Below are 19,935 nucleotides of genomic sequence, written 5' to 3' on the forward strand. Positions count from 1 at the left end.
CATCAGTGACAAATTTGACTAATTATTAATGCTTTGATCCACATCTTTGATTCTTTATTCAGATTGAGTGGCTGCAGTTTGTCAGAGATCAGCTGTGATTCTCTGGTCTCAGCTCTGAAGTCCAACCTGTCACATCTGACACAACTGGACCTGAGTAACAACAACCTGCAGAATTCATCAGTGAAGCATCTGTGTGGTTTTGTGGAGAGTCGTCACTGTCGACTGGAGACTCTGAGGTCAGACTCCATGTTTTAGTTCTGTGTGAGCTTAAAAGTTAAATGTGTTGATGTTATTGACAGTTGTCTTCAGATGATCGTTGAGTTGAACATGTTCTCAGAGAGAGTGAGTGTGAGACACATGACAGAGCAGAAGGAGAAATCTCTGCTCAGCAGAACCAAACTGTTGCTGCACCAACTTTCTCTTTAAATCACTACATGGTCTGAGAAGATGAAGCCACATCCAGGTGAATGACAGCATCTGTGCTGGGAGATCCACTAACCACACATTTAACATGTGGTGAGAAAGTTCCTCCTCTGTCTCTGTCCAGTGTCTGAACACAGACACAGAGAAACTGGAGGTTGAAGCTTCGACCATTAAGACCATACAAGACCTTGAAGTTTGTTTATTAGAGTTTAGACAGGAACATTTCAGTCAGGATCATGTTGTTGGTTCTGTCTCCATTGAATCACAATCAAAACACAAAGATGTTGTTGAGAAAGTCATGACCACACTATGAGACACTGAATGGTTTCATTTCCATTTTAACCCACATCTTCATCTTTCAGACTGAGTGTGTGTGACCTGTCAGAGAGAAGCTGTGAAGCTCTGTCCTCAGTTCTCAGCTCTCAGTCCTCACTGTCGACTGGAGACTCTCAGGTCAGGAATCATGTTCTGTAAAGTCATTTAATGAGCTCAAACTACAGAACCAAGTTATTAAACAGGCAGGAAGTCTAAACTGTGGAGGGTCAAAAAACTCAGTCACCTTTCTGACCACCTGATCTGATCACACACTTATCACACCCTCATCAGCCGACTGTCAGCAGCCCTCCTCCTTGGTCTGTCTGGGGAAGGTGTTAAAAATGTTAATGAGGCCACCCCCATTTTAGCACCAAAGACGCAATTCCAGGGTAAAACCAAAAGGTGGAGCTTTAGTATCTGACCCGTAGAGTTAGGGTCAAACAGCAAGTATAGGCACAGTTCTGAGAACAGGACATAGATCTGATAACGTCAGTTCTACACTGTTTGCTAGGGCAGACAGACAAACAGACAGACAGACAATAGTCTGTGTAAACAGTGAACTAAAAAGTTGAGAAAACTGGAACAGTTGACTTCATTTCAGAATTAAATGTTGTACTAACTTTTTTTTAATCATAGATAAGCATCGGCAGCTCACGCTGCCACAGCTGCCAAACTACCTTCTGGAGGTTTATCAGTTACTGGCTGTATTAGGTTGAGTTGGACTTCACAAATGAAATTATTAAATTCTCATTCTATATATTATTCTTATTCACTTGAATGTAGTGTGTGTCAGTCTGCCTGTTTCAGGAGCTGTTTTAAATTAAAAAAGAACATTTCAATGTTCTAATCAAGCTTAGATGAACATAACAATAGAGAGCCTCCACAGCACCAGTTAGACTGGTTTCACACCACCCCCTTCTCCCCAAAGCACCAGAGTCCTGCAGTGCTGTTACCTGATGTAACCAGATACATTTGTGAACTACTTCATCCATCCATCACTTAAAAGAGCCTAGTGGTTAAAGCACACAACTTCTCACCCACAGTTTTTATTTAAACTGTTTTTGTCAGTTGGTGGTTTAAAATAAGAAACTTTTATATCCTAGAGCCATAGACTTAACACTTTCTTTTTAACAAGTTTTATTCACAGATTTTATAAACGTCCAGTTCATTTGACCATTTTCTAAACCAAGTTGTCTGAAAGTTGGGTCACTACATTCTTTTAGAGCAGAAATGTTTCTCAAGAAGCTTCTACATTATATGTCCTTCATGGGGGACATGGTCTTCACACCTTCTCACAGTCCTTTGTTCAACTGATGAGCCAGTTCTTTACAGGTGTGAAGTGAAGCCTATTGTAAATAGAGGATAGTGCCTAACTTTACTCAGACTGAAGGTTCCTGCACTTTTGGTAATGTTTCCGCTTTAAGAAAAGTCTGTAAGTTAACTTGAAAATTATTGAGCAGTCACAATCAGCCGATTGCGGTGACATTTGGCAGTAAAAGGTGACTGAAATGACACAGAACTGAAAGAATATCAGCTGGCATAACTCATAACACATATGTATGCATATTTACACCAGGAGTCTCTAGCTGGGAGCTTCTGTGCCTTAACCACTAGGCTGTTGGTCCTCTGAGGGAGACCTACTGTATAGACAGTAACTAAATTCCTTCATACAGCATTATGTTAACAGAGCCTTGATTTGAGTGGAACCTTTAGAGGTATGGATCCATGAAGAATTTTCTTTTTAAGCAGTTTACAAATATATCTGGTTTTCATGGCTCACGTGAAGTTGTGTGGAAGTTGAGTCATGTCAACTCTTTCAGTCTGGTGTCCTTCTTGGGGGAGGGTTCATCACACCTACTCACTTTTGTGTCTTTTGTTCATGTAACGAGCCAGTTCTTTGCAAGTGTGAAGTGAAGCCAAACTGGAGGATAATATGGAACTTCCCTCAGACTGAGGAAGCTTTTGGTCTTTGTCAGTTGTAAAAAAAAATGCCAGTAAATTTAGAGCTAAACATTACAATACAGTAATACATACAATACAGTATAATTAAAAAAATAAAATATCCATGTGGATGTTGACTGAATGTTTGACTAAAGGGCGTTGTATTCATAACACCTGTAATTTTCTACTTGCTTGGACATTAATAACTTTAAGTTCAGTTATAAACTACTTTACATTTAAGACGCTCATTTCTGTTATCTCTCTCTCTCTCTCTCTCTCTCAAATATATGCTTTATATATATATATAGTAGACAAACCTCAGGCGCTTCCAATCTGCCTGTGGGCCTGGATGCCTGGATTACACATCACTGCTCCACCTGGTGCATGAATGTGCAATTGCAGGTAATTTCTTGAAAAAGGTTTAGGGTGCGTTAACAAGGCAGCCACGCATTAAGTACATCACAGTGGGGGGTCATGACTGGTGTAGGGGGGCTTGGTGGAATGGTACCTAAGTCATGCTAATGTCATGACAGCAGCGAGGCAACGGAAATTTGCCGCTCCATCTGTAAGTGTGCTTTAACATTGTGTGTTCAGGCTGTCAGGTTGTCTGCTCTCAGAGAAAGCTTGTGTCTCTCTGGCCTCAGCTCTGAGCTCCAACCCCTCCCATCTGAGAGAGCTGGACCTGAGCTACAATCATCCAGGAGACTCAGGAGTGGAGCTGCTGTCTGCTGGAGTCAAGGATCCACACTGGAGACTGGACACTCTCAGGTATGGACACAACTACACACAGTGTCTGATGGAGGAGCAAGTAGGGATGTGGAGCTTTATGAACTTAGAACCCAACCTTGGAGTGTGTGATAATAAACACATTCAGAATTTGCTTCCTGTGTGGCCAAATTAGTTTGTCCATCCCTACATACAAGCCTCCATCTGAACACAATCCTACAACAATGTGTGTGTGAGAGCCATGTAATGTCCATGTCTGCATGTCTCTGACCCCCTCCTCCTTTCAGGGTGGAGCCAGGTGGAGTCCGATGGTTGAGACCAGGTCTGAGCAAGTGTGAGTGTGTTTTTACTGAGATCAGCAACATTCAACTATCTTCAAACTGTCATGAGTCATCATCAAACTGATGATAGATCAATAACTGCAGCTGGATTGTGTCTTGTTCTCTCCATCAGATTTCTGTCAACTCACCATCGACACAAACACAGTGAACAGGAAACTACAACTGTCTGACAACAACAGGAAGGTGACACATGTGGAGGAGGATCAGTCATATCCTGATCATCCAGACAGATTTGACCAGTGTCCTCAGCTGCTGTGTAGTAATGGTCTGACTGGTCGCTGTTACTGGGAGGTTGAGTGGAGAGGATACGTTGAAATATCAGTGAGTTACAGAGGAATCAGAAGGAAAGAATTGAGTATAGACTTTTTGTTTGGATGCAGTGGTGACTTTTTGTTTGGATACAATGATCAGTCCTGGAGTCTGTTCTGCTCTGATCATGATTACTGTGTCAGACACAATAACATAGTAACACCCATCTCCTCCTCTGTGTCTAACAGACACAGTTCTCTGTCCTTCTACAGAGTCTCCTCTGACAAACTGATCCACCTTCACACCTTCAACACCACATTCACTAAACCTCTTTATCCTGGGTTTAGGTTCTTGTATCCTCGTTCCTCAGTGTCTCTGTGTGATGTGTCGTAGTGAGAGTTTGATCCTGTCAGAGAAACGTTGTCAGTTAGATGTATTAAAACAAACTATGGAGCAACTTGTGGATTGTGTGATCTTTGCATTACACCTCTTTTTCCTATTATCTTTCATTTTCCTCTGTTATTGAAATAAACTGCAAAAATGTCTCTCATCAGCTCCTTTATTACAGTTGATAAATAGTTGTGTTGCTCCCATTTATTGATTTTTCCATGAATCATTTCATTTGAAGTATTATTCACTGTTCTTCTGACAAACACTGATCAAGTTGTTTGAGATTGTGTGGTATAATATAATAAACATGTATGTAACCTTTAACTGTCAATTAATTTTTTTGCTTTTGTTCAAAATTCTAGTTTTACTTCTCGGTTTCATAAGGCCTCCTTTCCACCTCTCTGGAAACGCAGGGGGGACACGGCCCCCCCTGGAGTCCCTTCAGGACTGTTGAGTGATCCAGGAACCAGCAGTGCCCAGGATTCAACCATGAGGTCTGCACGCCTTGCGACTTACGCTCATCGTCTTACCCAGTGCACCACTGAAGAACCCTTCACACTTGGAGATGCTTCTGGCGTGCTTTAACACTAGTCACCCCAAGGACGGGTCAGGATACCTTTTTTTGAGGGCGTCCCACAGCCGGGTCCAGAGACCCGCACACTTCAGCCATCATCCTGTTAACGGCTTCTATTGTTCCGTAAATGGGGCAGTTCCCCCCACGGCGAGGGGGAGTTCACGCTGAGCCACTTCAACAAAACCTGTGTTTTCTGTCACAGGCTGTGCTGTGGTCTTCCAAACTGCCTCTCATGGAGACATGAATTTGCACAGTACCAACATTTCTTACTGTACTATACAATCTTACTGTTGTATCAGAAAGGCGCAGTTGCCTGCTTTGGCCAGAGGCGGTGCAACGAGGAAGGTAAAATGTGCATTTTTCCTACAACTTACCTTTTATTGTCATTTGCAAAAATGTGAAGATGTGATTTTACCAATAAATCCCCCAAAAGAAAATAAAAATCACCTTTTATTTATATTTACAAACATATAAAAAATGTTGTTTTTGCATTTTTATGAGTTACCAGAGGGGCCCATAGCACTAAGTGTGTCCTGCACACTTGAGAGAAGCAGCATCCCCCGCTCTGCGCCGAGCACATTCATTTACATCCATTGAATACAAGCAAGCATTCAGCAACCTCCTTCCTGTCTCTTGGTGCTATGGTGGGCTTGAACCTGGTTAGCCTGGTAGCTCAGTTGGTAGCCACTTGAGTATTGACTTTATCTTTAAATTTATTGTATGTTTCACTTTGAAAAACATGACATAAAAGCAAAAAAAAAGTCCCTGGTTTATCAGATTGATAAGCAGCACAATATCAATTGTCGTGTTTTTCCCACACCTGGCCAAGGAGGGGGATTGAACTACAAACCTTTGCTTTCTGAGACCGTCAGTCCACCAACTGAGTTGAATTTTACAGATAAAGTGAGGACTCAAGTGTGGCCCATTCCCCCACATACTGTAGCCACTTCTAGAAAAGTGGCTATGTGTTCCACATGTGTTCCGGCCGTGTCTCCATGCAAATGAATGTGCTCGGCCACAGAGCGGGGGAAGCTGCTTCTCTCAAGCGATGGAATGGGCCACATTGGAGTTCTGACTCTGTCTATAAAAATCATTGTATGTTTCATTGTGGAAAAAAACAGACATAAAAGTAAAAAAACGTCCCAGGTCTGTCAAAAGGCAGCACAGAATCTTGTGTGTTTCTGTGTCTCTGCGACAGAATGGAGGGCATGCCTGCTTGTATTCAATGCATGTAAATCACTGTGTTCGGCTGGAGAGCGGGGGAAGCTACACCTTGGCCAGGTGTGGAAAAACACGACAATTAATATTGTGCTGCTTGTCAATCTGATAAACCAGGGACTTCTTTTTTGCTTTTATGTCATGTTTTTCGACAGTAAAACATACAATAAATTTAAAGATAAAGTCAATACTCAAGTGGCTACCAACTGAGCTACCAGGCTAACCAGGTTCAAGCCCACCATAGGGCGCGCTTGCTTGCATTCAATGCATGTAAATGAATGTGCTCGGCGCAGAGCGGGGGAGGCTGCTTCTCTCAAGCTTCAGGACACACTTGGTGCTATGGGCCCTACGTGCTACGGGTAACTCCCTTCTGCATGTGCCACATAATAAGACCCGTGTTTCACTTGTATCCATAAAAATGCAAAAACAATATTATTTATGTTTGTAAATAAAAATGAAAGGTGATTATTTTCTTTTGGGGGATTTATTTGTAAAATCACATCTTCACATCTTTGCGAATGACAATAAAAGGTGAGTTTTAGGAAAAATGCACATTTAGGAAGCATGCAAATGAAAAAAACAATGTTTTATGAGCTACAGGCCTGACAGTGCCACGGCACCTCCGGTCCTACAAAACAAAACTTACCTTTTATTGTAATTTACAAAGATGTGTGCAACAATATTTTTATTTGCATTTTATCAATAAATCTCCCAAAAGAAAAAAAACTTGTGTTGATGAGCTAACATGGAAAAGTGCAAGACAGCAGTCAGATTTTCTATCTGACACCTTCCTCATTGCACCACCTCTGGCCGAAGCAGGCAACTGCGCCTGTCTGATACAACAGTAAGATTGTATAGTACAGTAAGAAATGTTGGTACTGTGCAAATTCATGTCTCCATGAGAGGTAGTTTGGATGACCACAGCACAGCCTGTGACAGAAAACACAGGTTTTGTTGAAGTGGCTCAGCGTGAACTCCCCCTCGCCTGGGGGGAACTGCCCCATTTCATGGAACAATAGAAGCCGTTCATGGCTCATTAGGATGTTAGCTAAAGTGATCTCGGGTCTCTGGACCCATCCTTGGATAGTCCTTAGCGGGAAAAAAAAAATGCTGGGACTGGGAAAGCCTACACTTTTAGAGCCGCATCCAAAAGTTTCTAGAATCATGCAAGATTTGAACCCTCAACCTAACTTCACAAGAACAACCTCTTAACCTCTGAGCCACTGCTCTGTTCAGGATGTTGAATGAAATGTATAGTTTATTTGGACAAAAAGGACTTGAAAGCATCTACAGGTATGGAGGACTTGAACCAACAACCTGTCTTTACAGCAGCAGCATCTTATCTCTCGGAATAATATGGTTAAGGTTGTATTTACCGTTACTTCACAACAAGACCTTAAAAACATCTAGCATTATTTGGGGATTCAGGCCCTTAAATAATAAACCTGTCTCTTATTCTTTTTGATCTGATGTCTGTTACTCTACTAATGAGTCATGACAGTCAGTTTTAAGTTGCAGTCGAATATATATATATCAAATAATACTATTACATGAGTGGTGTGCTTGCGTGTACTTTTATACCAGACGGTAATGTGTAATTCAGTATGAGCAGAGCAGCTTTAAATGCTGAGTGTGATGTCGCGTCTGACACTGTTTGCACCCAAATCAACAGCAGCACCTCGACCCTCTAGTTAACCTGTCTTTCCCTCCTCTACAGCACTGGTTGAGAAAAGCTGTCGGAGCGATGGCCAGACACGCTGACAGCAGCTGAAACAAGCAGGAGGGAAGCAAACGTCAGTTAACAGACGAACCACAGATGAGACAGCGGACAGTATCCTTAAAGGTGCAGTACCGCCACCTATCGGTCATATAGTGAAACTCATCTTATCGTACAACTTTAATTCGCTCACTTGAATGAAATATGAACGAAACAAAGCCATACCAAATATTCATATACACAGCAAATATTCATATATTAAACACAAAACATTCCTACACAACTGATGCGAAGTTACTGTCCAGCCACTCCATGTGACAACAGCACATTCACTTGCTTAGTGCAAACATATACATTTCGATACCACAACATAGTGCAGTGTCTTATACAAATGTAACACTAAATACATGCCCCCGATGGAAGGCCAAACTTCATCTATTACAAGATAACAGGTGCTCGCCTTTCAACATAAAGCATAGAAAACGTTAAAATCCACGACAGTACGGTGTCCGGCAAAGGACAATCCGCGCTCACAGCCTTATTACAGCAGCGTAACGGCGCCATCTAGCGGCCGTTATAGGTCCCTGTTTTATATTAACATGAAATACGATGGTGGCATGTACAGTAAGATAGAGGGAGAAAAGGAAAAGAACAGTGAGTAACTCAGTGTATCAAGGAGTTTGACCAGCATCTGAATTTATAACTAAGAGAGATATTTCCTTTGAAGACTACATAAATGAAAGGGAATTTATTTTATGAATCAATTACTCATTATAATTAAATCTGTTTATTCACCTTAACAACACAAATTTGTTCAGAACTGTTTTAGAGAAGTTAATTTATCGCACCACTGACTAGTATTAAAGCTTTATCAGTCCCTAACGCTCCTCCAGTCACTGATCCATATTATCATTATTACATGGGTTCTGTGATATCAGACAGTGAGCTGCACGTTGTAACATAATAAACAAAGGGCAGCGAGTATTACCTCAAATAGACTGTCTATGGAAAACATCAGCCATAATCATTTCTTTCTGTATCTGCTTAAAATGATCAAAGTAAGCAGGAAACACACCAACATAATTTTAGTAAAATACAACCATCACCAGCTCAGACATGAGGATGAGTGTCTTGAACTTACTGAAATCCACCTCTTTCTTTAGTTTTATTGATTTCAAGCTGACAAAAACTTGGTTTACACTTTTCTTGTAAATGTAACTCTTTTCTAGAGTTTCCATTATCATTGTTTATTTGTAATAAATATATAATAAAGTAGAAAGGCTGACTAGTCCATGGAAGTCTTCCTGCATCCACTAAACAAAGACATTTGATGACGCCATTGGCTTTATTAGACTTTATTAGACTTTGTGACGATGGAGTCCTTTAACTAAGGCTCCCAGTGAATCCCTGTAGCCACTAGGGTGTAAAAGGATCAGAGGTCCTGGTACTAGGAGAAGTGCTTTGCATACTTTGTACCACGGGTACAGGTGTATTTGTGGTGCATTCACACCACTGATAATTCTCAGCATGTGGGATGTGGACCTGCCACTAGAAGGAGCCATTTTTTTAAATGAGTAAGAGTAAGCTGAACACTGTATGTAGTCAAATCAGTTGTCTCTAACTAAATCTGATCTAAATTATATTTTAAAATGCTTAAAGATCTGTTAGGTTTTTTTCTGTCCCTTTTGTTTTGCATACCTTTCATTTTTTTATTATCATGTGTGTATGAGGGCGGCACGGTGGTGCGGTGGGTAGCACTGTCGCCTCACAGCAAAAAGGATCTGGGTTCGATTCCCGGAGGCGGCCCTGGTGCCTTTCTGTGTGGAGTTTGCACGTTCTCCCTGTGTTTGCGTGGGTTCTCTCCGGGTTCTCCGGCTTCCTCCCACAGTCCAAAGACGTGCATTAGGTTGATTGGCTTCTCTCCATTGCCCGTAGGTGTGAGTGTGTGAGTGAATGGTTGTCTGTCTCTGTGTTGCCCTGCGATGGACTGGCGACCCATCCAGGGTGTACCCTGCCTCTCGCCCAGTAGCCAGCTGGGATAGGCTCCAGCAGCTCCAGCTCCCCCGTGACCCCGCACTAGGGAGTAAGCGGTTAAGAAGATGGATGTGTGTATGAATTTGTGCTGCTCATGCTCATTTTAAAGAACAACAGTTACTGAGGAAAGTGTTTATTAATATTACTGTAGCTGTCTAAAAATACCTAAAACAAAACAAAAACAACAAACAAAAAAACTATTTGATTAAGTGAAGCTGAAATTAGACATCAGGATCTCTTTGTTTGTGTAATGTACAGTAATACAATGTTCCACTACTGATCAGGAAGAAGAAGGGAGGATACATAAAGAATAAAGCAACACTGGAGCCACAACCTGATGAATGAGACAAAAAAAACACAAATACAAACAGAATGAAAATAAATTTAGTTTTGACCTAAAAAGCGATTTGGAAGAAGAAACTGCAATTGTAGCCTCACTTCACACTGTTTACCAGAACATCCTCTAAGTGTGTTAGATGTCCAGCATTGTGAGCCATGGAGTAAACAGTTCCAAACAACGGCCTTTTCATTTTTTCTGAATACAAAAAACAATTATTAAAAGAAAAACAGATGATGGTACTGCATAATAATAAAACGCTAACTTACAAATTGCGTCAACAGGAGCAATCAAACAATAAATGTGTCAGTTTTTTTATAATTACTTAAACAACTCAAGGGCTGCAGACAAAACCTCAGTGTACACAGGCTCCTCTATCCATTTCAGGCACTGCATGCAGCCTGCTACACATGAAGCTATCTATGAAGCCTAAGTGAAAGTAAGAAAAGGAAAAGGTAAATACTGTACAAACCCGTGTGATGTAACTGGTAGAGTCTTTTAATGTTATAACACAATATGATTGATCTCATTGAGGTCAATGTGCTTAAAATAGCGGCTCATAAGGATTTTTGTAAATTTATATGCAACACTACTCACCAACTCTATCTGCCCCAGTTACTGCTGACCGCCTTGAAGGTGAAAAAGCTGAGTGACACACCTGATGAAGGTGATCAGCAGGGAGAGAAACCCAGCAGGACAGCGGCCCAGGACCAGGAATGCCCACCCCTGATCTACCTGCAGCATCGGGCCCTGTCTCACCTAGAGTCCTCTGGGAGCACTGAGAGAGTCGTGTTTTGACTTCTCCAGTGCTTTCAACACCATCCAGACATCACTGCTGAGGAGGAAGCTGGAGGTGGCAGGTGTGGACCAACATCTGGCTGCTTGGACCATCAACTACCTCACAGACAGGCCACAGTTTGTGAGGCTGAAGGACTGTGTGTCTGATGTGGTTGTCTGCAGCACAGGGGACGGTGCTCTCCCCTTTTTTCTCTTCACACTGTACACATCAGACTTCCAGTACAACTCCCACCACTGTCACCTCCAGAAGTTCTCCGGACTTGACTGGTCAAACAACACAGACACTCTGTATAAGAACAGCCAGAGTGGCCTCCACCTGCTGAGGAGACTGAGGTGCTTTAGTATGTGCAGACAGCTGCTAAGGACTTTCTATGACACTGTGGTGGCCTCAGTAGTCCTGTATGGAGTTGTGTGCTGGGGGGGCAGTACAGACAGAGACAGGAAGAGACTCAACAAGCTGGTTCAGAAATCAGGCTCTGTCCTGGGCTGCACACTGGAGTCCATGGAGGAGGTGGTGGACAGAAGGATGCTGGTAAACTAACATCCATCATGGAGAACCCTCCACCCCCTGCACCACTGTAGAGGCTCTGAGCAGCTCCTTCAGCACCACACTGTTACACCCACAGTGCAGGAAGGAGCGCTGGCGCAGGTCATTCCTCCCCACAGACATCAGACTGTACAACACAGCGCTACAGTGACACACGATGTGGATCACATGTGGATCACATGGTGAGCTTTTCTTCCTACTGTTGTAAAACCACCAAAACAGGTGCAATTATTTTCACAGTTTTATAAGTGAAAATTAGGCAGACAAATAAATGTAGTGTAGTAGAGTAGTAACATAGGAGAAGTCCCTGACTTTTTTGCAGATTTTGCAGACAGGTTGCCATTGTTTCATTTTTAGCTTGAAAATATGAGCACACGCTTCCACTCTTTCTTGCTTCCATCTTTCTTCTTTGTCTGTGTCCTCCGCCTGCTTCCTCAGCTTTTATTTCGCTGGCCCGAGTCGCTGAGTCACGTGACATCTCAAAGCAAGAAGCGGGGGCGTGTCTGCTTCGCTCTGACGTACAGGTGCAGACGCTCAGAGACGCAGACAGACGAGATAGTTAGTCTTTGAAAACACGGCAGCAGTGGGGAGGAGTAAAAACTCAACCAAAGTATCGATATTTTTGTCGCAGTATCGATCGATATCAATACTAGCGTTGGTATCGATATTATCGATATTAGGATCGATCCGTCCACACCTGCGGTTCAGTTAGTTGGTCGTTTTTGTTTGCGGAGTTCGCCTCTTCATCGTGACAAAAGCGGAAGTAACCAAACATAAGTTCAGAACCGAAGAAACTACAAACTACTAGAAGAAGAGACTCTGGTAAGAAACCACCTGTTATGGCAAAAATTGTCTCTTCCTTATTTCTATGTCTCTTCCTTATTTCTATGCAGTTATTATACGAGTTATGACTTATGTTCTGCAATTAATATCTTATGTTTTGTCTTACTGTATGCATTTGACATTTCACCTAGATTGTTCAATGGTTGTCTCTGCCTGATAGACTCTCAACTCTAGCTCCCAAACCCAAGGTCGGGGAGTTGTGTCTCTGTCTGTTGAGACTTGGTGCTCCTTTCTCACAGATAGTTGGACGTCAGCGATGCAGGTGTGAGAAAGTAAAAATCTTCACACACACTGCGACAGGGAGGAGATGGTGCATGTAATTTGATTGGGTTAGAAAGACATTCCACCCTAGTCGGACAGAGAAGCTAAAAGGCAGAAGCAACTTGAGGAACGTGGGCTCTTTGCATCACACCTTTGTGGTGTGTGCACTGATCTCCCCAGCTGGTTTTTTTGGTTTGTTGATGTGCACGATCAACATCCATGCTTTTTATTTGCTTTCCCCATTATTTTTATTTTCTTTATTATTTCAATAAATCGCACAAAAGGACAACTCTCTCTCATCTACTTCTTTATGGAAAATTTCCACCACAGAAATTGGCGTTGTCGGCAGGATCCCGCGGCAGGTCGTCTGGACGGTGTGATCAGGGACGATAGTCCTGAGGACTAGGGTCGCTCAGCCTCCAAACCTCTACAGACATTCAGAGCTGGGAGGACTGCTCACCCGTCTGGATCGCCTCTGACGAGATCCACGAACTCAGATTCAAACTCAAATCCTAATTTGGCTCGGCTCGGTGAGAGAGATTCCTTTTAATTTGGGAAAAAACAAAAAGAAAATATAACTAGGAAAAGAGATAATAATATTTCTAAAACGAATATGTGGCTGAAAACATCTAAAATATAATAATTAGGACCAAACAATTTTTTTTTTTATTAAAAAATTTAATATTCGGGTAAAATGAATTAGGTCAAAGTCTGCCCTGGTGGCCGAGACGGTGGTTGCTAAGGGTTGGCTCGTGGGACCGAGCTTGTTTTGTCTGTACTGAGGATACAGACCAGTGTGCAGATCTGAGCGCAGTCCAAAGGGAGTGGACAAGGAAATAAAAGACGGCTTCTGAAATACGGAGCGCGTTTGCAGGGGGAAGTGGTTTTGAGATACGAGGGACCCGGGTCTTAGAGGGGCCTGACGGTGAGGGACCACTTCCGAGAACCCTGTCGCTGATCTGAGCGGTTCCCTTTCTACGGAGACGTCCGTGGAAGAGAAATTTCGAAAAAAGGTTCCGGCCGGAACACAAAAAAGTCTAAGGCAGAAAACCGCCGGGACTCTGAAAGATGGGTTCGGGGCGATCTAAGTCTCCACCACCAGACTGCAGCATTACAAAAGTAAAAGTAATTAAAAGTAAAAGGTAAGTATGGTTATTAGTGTGTTTCATGTTTCCATGAGTGGGAAACTGGTTATAGGTTCAAAAGGAGAATTACGTAGTGTAAAAGACATATGCACCTTTAAAATATTTGAAAGAGCAAAACATCAAAACTAAAGCCCTAAAAGAAACAAAAGAGTGATGAGAGTAACAGAGAATAAAAAAAAAAAAAGGAGATAACAACTCTGGGGAAGAATTGTTTGCACTCTGCCACACCACACGCACACCACACACATATCATGCCAAGAGCAAATGCTCCCATTGTTTCTGCTCTCTATTCTAATGCAGAACCGAGCGCGATGAGGGTAAATCCGGATCTGGACTCCTTCCCCACCATCAGCAGAAGAACCGAAGGAGAAGAAGCGCCGACCAACAACCAGAACAGGGTGGAAGCTCTGACACCACAGCAGCTGGAGGACACAGACCACAGCATGGACGCCTCACAGACTCCCACAACGTCTGCAGCCATCACGTTCTGGGCTCATCAGATGAACCAGCTACTACAAGCGTGTGTGTCTGACACAGACACCTGCTTATGACAATCAGCAAAGGAAAACAAGGACAGAGCAACAGCAGAGAAGACGTGCTCTGACACAGACACTGGTTGAAACAACAGGAGAGGCTTCAGACGTGATCGGCCCAATAGAGCTGCATGCGAGGATCCAGGAAAGGTCTGTCATCGAGGAACAACTGTCCCATTGAAAGGCTTCACCCACTGGCGCTCACATCAGACTGATGGTTGGGGAAGGAGGAAGGTGACGGTTCCTTTTCACGTGATGTACAAGACGGTACCGCAAACATACACACACACATTCATACACGCAATGAAGAAACACGCTTACAGCTGATACACGCTCAAATTCATGTTCATGCTTATCTGCTCGCAATGAAGAATCGCTTTTTGCTTAAAAAAATCCCACAGAGTGATTTTAAAAATATGACAAACAGCTAAACGACAACTGCTGCATGACTTTACAGTCTGATGGGTTTAAACTATTTTAACTTGCAACAAATTCAGTAATAAAATCCTTCATGTTTCTAAAAATACTTGTGCACAATATAGGTTTGTCTGGCCAGACTATAGAAAAACAAAATCAGACTATAGGAAAACAAAACAGACTGTAGAAAAAACAAAACCGGACCATAGGAAGACTGAAACCGACTGAAACAGACTATTAATGACTATTAAAGGGAAGACGACTATTAGAGAGAAGTAATAATAATTACTGTACGTACCAGACTATTAAAGAAAAACTAATTCTTTCACTGTCTTGTGCAACATCTGACAGCAAGACACCTTAACATTCATTTTTGCTTTCAAACTTGTGCCCAGTTAAATTTTTAGGAAGAGATCTCATCTGTAGTTTAGGTATTTGATTGATTTCCACTCCAGACGGAGTGCAGGTCACATCTACAGACATTCTAAATAATCCTTCTTTTGTTGGTGTTAACTTCAGCTCAGCTGTGCTCTTATCATTGGCTGCTGAGGGGGGGCTGTAACTGAGGCCCTCATGCGGGCTGCATCACAGCTTGTTTATGATTTCACACACACACACTGACAAACTGGCCTCAACTTCCCTCTTTTGGGATGAACACAGGTCTGCGCTTGCGATTTCTTTTACTAACGAACAAAAAGATTTTTGATGTTTATTCTACAGTTCCACACGTCCCTCTGTGAAAACATGATGGAGACAGACGCAGGACGTGGGTCCTTTCGTGAACAGATGTCAACGGGGTGGAGACTGGTGAACGACTTCTGACCCCATGTGACGTATTCACCTACTTTGCATAGTTTTAGAAAACTTATTTTTATTCTGCCTGTTATGTGCAGCAAACAGTGAACTTGGTACCTCCACATTCTAATGACACACTACATGCTTTTGTTTTTATTTTTATTTCAGAGGACGCTCTGACCCAACACTCAGCCTTACAGGAAGCCCTGCTTCCCTGTGGCTCACACACAGACATGATGTAGGTTTGATCAGAGGATGTGAACCAGTGGTCATCGCACCTAAATCTGACCACAGACCATGTAAACAACATCACCCTCTGGAAGAAGCTATAGATGGCGTTACTGCAGACACCACTAAGCTACTGAAACATTGGATGCTACAGGCCACAAAGAGAGCCTGTCTAAATTACAGTTTGTTCAGACAAAGGTTATTTTCTGGGTCATTGTAATTACAGCTGATGGCAAATCCATCTCACCCAACAGAGTTAAAGCAATTTGAGACCTGCCTAAACTGTGCACGTATAAACAGCTTATCTTTTCTAGGTTTTCGTTCTTATTGTAGGAACTTCATTCTTAACTTTAATGTCTTTGAGGCCCCACTCAGGGTTCTGATGCAGACGTCTTCATCGTCCACTTCTTGTCTCACGTGGACGTCTGAGGCTGAACAACGTTCACTGACCTCATGCTTGCTCTTCAGGCTCCTACTTTGGGTCTCCCTGATCTGACCCTATGCGACCTTTCACTCAAACAGTGGATGAGAAATCAGGTTGTACGACTTCTGTTCTTTGTCCTCATACTGTGTCTTTGATTCTTTTGGAAAACATCACATCTTTCTACAGCCCGATGGCTTAGATGCAACACCACTTTGCTCAACATGCTGAACGTTACTATCAAGAGGCCGTCTTGAAGTCTGGCTCTTTGCTAAGACACTACTCTGCTCAGGCTGCAGAGTTGATCACATTGACTGAAGCTAGTAAACGAGCAGAAGGAGAGTCTGTTACCATCTACACGGACTCCACAGACGCTCTGTGGAAGCATAGGAAGCTTTTTTGAAGTCTAATTGCAAACCTATCTCACATCATGATTAGGTTCTGCTTTGCTGGACGCTGTCCTGCCACCTACAGCTAATGCTGTTTTTACATCATCAGTGACGACTTTGTTTCTGCCGACATGCAGCTGCAGACGCTGCTGCGAAGGACGGCAACCCCTCCCTCTCCTGATCCTCGTTTCCTCTCCTCATCCTTGTTCCCTCTCTCCAACTCTCTCTATCCTTTCCTTCCTTTCTTCCTCTCTCCCTGTGCTTTAAACATTTTCTACCTCGCAGGAACGCAGACTCTGGCTGACGAATGGTTCCACCTGTAGCCATGGAGTCTGGTTTGGGCCTGATGACACGCCGTGCCGCCCAAACACCTTTTCCCCATAATTCAGATTTCCCAACAGGTGAAAGCAGGCGACAGGACCATTACACCATCCAACCAGGGCACTGGGTGATCGTTAAGGAGTTCAGGAGAAGGCACTGGGACTCCAAACGGTGGCGAGGCCACTTCCAGGTCCTTCTGACGACCCACACGGCTGTAAAGATCGCAGAGAGAGCGACTTGGATCCACTCCATCCAGGAAGGTCCCAGATCCAACAGACGACCCTCCATCTACATCTACACCACACAAGAAAACCACCACTGACGAAAAGAATTGAGAAGAACGACCCTCGCTGTGCTCACACACGCACTGAGGCGAGGCTGCGTTGACCATTCAGCTAAAGGTGTGAGCCAAGCGCCGCCTGAAGCTGCACCGGTGAATCACACTATCAGACCATACATCTACACACACGCTCCTGAGAAAACACACACACGAGCAGCCTTGAGTTGCCGACGCTGGACGACGTGTAGACTCTTCACATCATGGGAGTGACAGTGACTCAGACGACATTGGGAGGAAACCTGGCGGTGATAACGAACCCCAAGTGTCTCTGTGATCAGCTGATCACAACCTGAAGAACTCCAACGAACTGACAATACTTCAACACACAGGTTGGAAACAATCTAACGCTACTGTTCAACAGGAAGAAGCAGATTGTTACAAGACATCAATTGTAACCTTGTTTTGTTAAACTTCATTTTATGTTACATGGATTGTTGTCTTTATCATATGATGTTTCTATGTAACTTTACACACTACTTTTGAATGAGAAAATTTCACATAATTCACAACACTGAGTTTAAATATCCTAAAGTTGACTTGGTGTTTAATTTGCTCACAATCACTTTATTCACTGCTACAATTAGTTTTATCCTTCATCTACAGATGAAAGACAACACAAGCGGAAAAACGCATCATCATTCTGGTTAAATCCCTGAATCTCGTATTCGCTCTAGGCCCAAATGTACAATTAAAGATCCGAAAGCATGAAATCTATCTTAAGAATATATGAACAGAACCCACCGGAAACGTATGGCTATCATACATTAATTGTCTTTATTACATTACAATTGAATGGCCGAGACACGTTTGTTAGCAGAGAAAAGAGGCGTTTGTGTTATGTTTGGAGAGGCATGTTGTACTTAATCCTGAATAACACTGATTTCTAATGGTATTGTGGCGAAGGCGCATACACGGCCTTCAGAATCTCAGCTAACTCTGGTATAGATTCTTCCTCTTGGAATTGGCTAGACGAAATGTCTGGAAAATGGAAATCTGTTCTCATGTCCACAGCTGTTTCCTTTATAATTGAGATGGGCTGTGATTCTCTTGTTTGGGTTTTGCGTTATCCCCACTGGTTAGAGGTCTCATCATGCGTGCGACCTCAGCAACACACTCGTATGAGATGACACAATGCACTATGTTCAAAAACCCCAACTCTAATTTACTTACTGACTTTGACGATGATCTTAGGCTATCTAATCACAAAATATAATCTGATACAAATATTGATTATGAGCTTATTTTCTTCACATGCCAATACAGAGGTTTATTCTTGTATAACTACCCAAAAACAGCTCCCAACCTTTGGTCCCTTAGTTACTTCCATTTATGTGAAGGTGTATTTGAATCTTGATGAGTTAATACCCTATTGTTTTCATTTGCAAGGATCTTTTATTATTACAGAATGTGATGTTGACAATTTTTCTTCTTAGTGGTTGATTAATGTGTAATCAAAAGGGGGGAGTGTTATGGCAAAAATTGTCTCTTCCTTATTTCTATGTCTCTTCCTTATTTCTATGCAGTTATTATACGAGTTATGACTTATGTTCTGCAATTAATATACTTATGTTTTGTCTTACTGTATGCATTTGACATTTCACCTAGATTGTTCAATGGTTGTCTCTGCCTGATAGACTCTCAACTCTAGCTCCCAAACCCAAGGTCGGGGAGTTGTGTCTCTGTCTGTTGAGACTTGGTGCTCCTTTCTCACAGATAGTTGGACGTCAGCGATGCAGGTGTGAGAAAGTAAAAATCTTCACACACACTGCGACAGGGAGGAGATGGTGCATGTAATTTGATTGGGTTAGAAAGACATTCCACCCTAGTCGGACAGAGAAGCTAAAAGGCAGAAACAACTTGAGGATCGTGGGCTCTTTGCATCACACCTTTGTGGTGTGTGCACTGATCTCCCCAGCTGGTTTTTTTGGTTTGTTGATGTGCACGATCAACATCCATGCTTTTTATTTGCTTTCCCCATTATTTTTATTTTCTTTATTATTTCAATAAATCGCACAAAAGGACAACTCTCTCTCATCTACTTCTTTATGGAAAATTTCCACCACACCACCACACGCCTGTCTGGGTGTTAGACGCTACGTTTCAGGGACGGATTCAACCTGTTGCTGGGAGTGAAACTACTTTTGCCACTGCTGCAGTTTTCATGTGGTGTCGGACATTAAAGCGTTAAAAATCAATTCAAAGACGCAACACATGACGTCTCTAGCTCTCTAACTAGTTTATCAGGTTAACAGGAATTTTTCGTTTATTTTCAGTTATTTGATTAGAGAAATAACCAGGCAGGTGGTGAACAGCGAGACAGATGGAAGTATATGGTCACGACAATAAGTCAGAATAATTTGTATTTATTGTTTTTTTGCATTGCATATTGTAGAATTCACTGTTTTGTTGTCTGCCCCATCAATCCTTGTCTCACATTTACCATCCTTACTGTTTGTCAGTCCATGTTAAAAAGGATCAGTTTGAGTTGTGGCGATCATCAAATTTATGTCCATGCATCACCTCAGCCACCTCTGTTCAAACCCTGTTCAGCAGCCAGCCAGTCATAGCAGATCACTGACCACCAATGCAGCCACAGCCACTCATTGCAGTATGTTTTTATCATTCGTTAACA

The 19,935-nt window shown here is 42.6% G+C and overlaps 1 protein-coding gene across 34 annotated transcripts in view; it reads left to right on the plus strand.

Moving 5' to 3' along the window:
* The window catches only part of LOC114846564 (NACHT, LRR and PYD domains-containing protein 12-like), a 137,614-nt gene that overhangs the window by 94,499 nt on the left and 23,180 nt on the right, over window positions 1-19,935 (plus strand). For 23 of the 34 annotated variants that reach the window (XM_055504114.1, XM_055504097.1, XM_055504111.1 and 20 more), the window contains 2 exons: window positions 63-236; window positions 786-876. The exons of 2 other annotated variants lie outside the window; for them this stretch is intronic. In XM_055504114.1, coding sequence (XP_055360089.1) covers window positions 63-236; window positions 786-876 — 265 coding nt within the window. Of the gene's footprint in view, window positions 1-62; window positions 237-785; window positions 877-2,987; window positions 3,082-3,273; window positions 3,448-3,692; window positions 3,740-3,858; window positions 4,710-11,974; window positions 12,433-14,159; window positions 18,086-19,935 lie in introns of those variants that run through there. 9 more of the 34 variants (XM_055504128.1, XM_055504127.1, XM_055504119.1 and 6 more) reach the window with 8 other exon arrangements.

Source organism: Betta splendens, chromosome 19 (genome assembly GCF_900634795.4).
Source record: "Betta splendens chromosome 19, fBetSpl5.4, whole genome shotgun sequence".
In the NCBI taxonomy this organism is placed as follows: domain Eukaryota; kingdom Metazoa; phylum Chordata; class Actinopteri; order Anabantiformes; family Osphronemidae; genus Betta; species Betta splendens.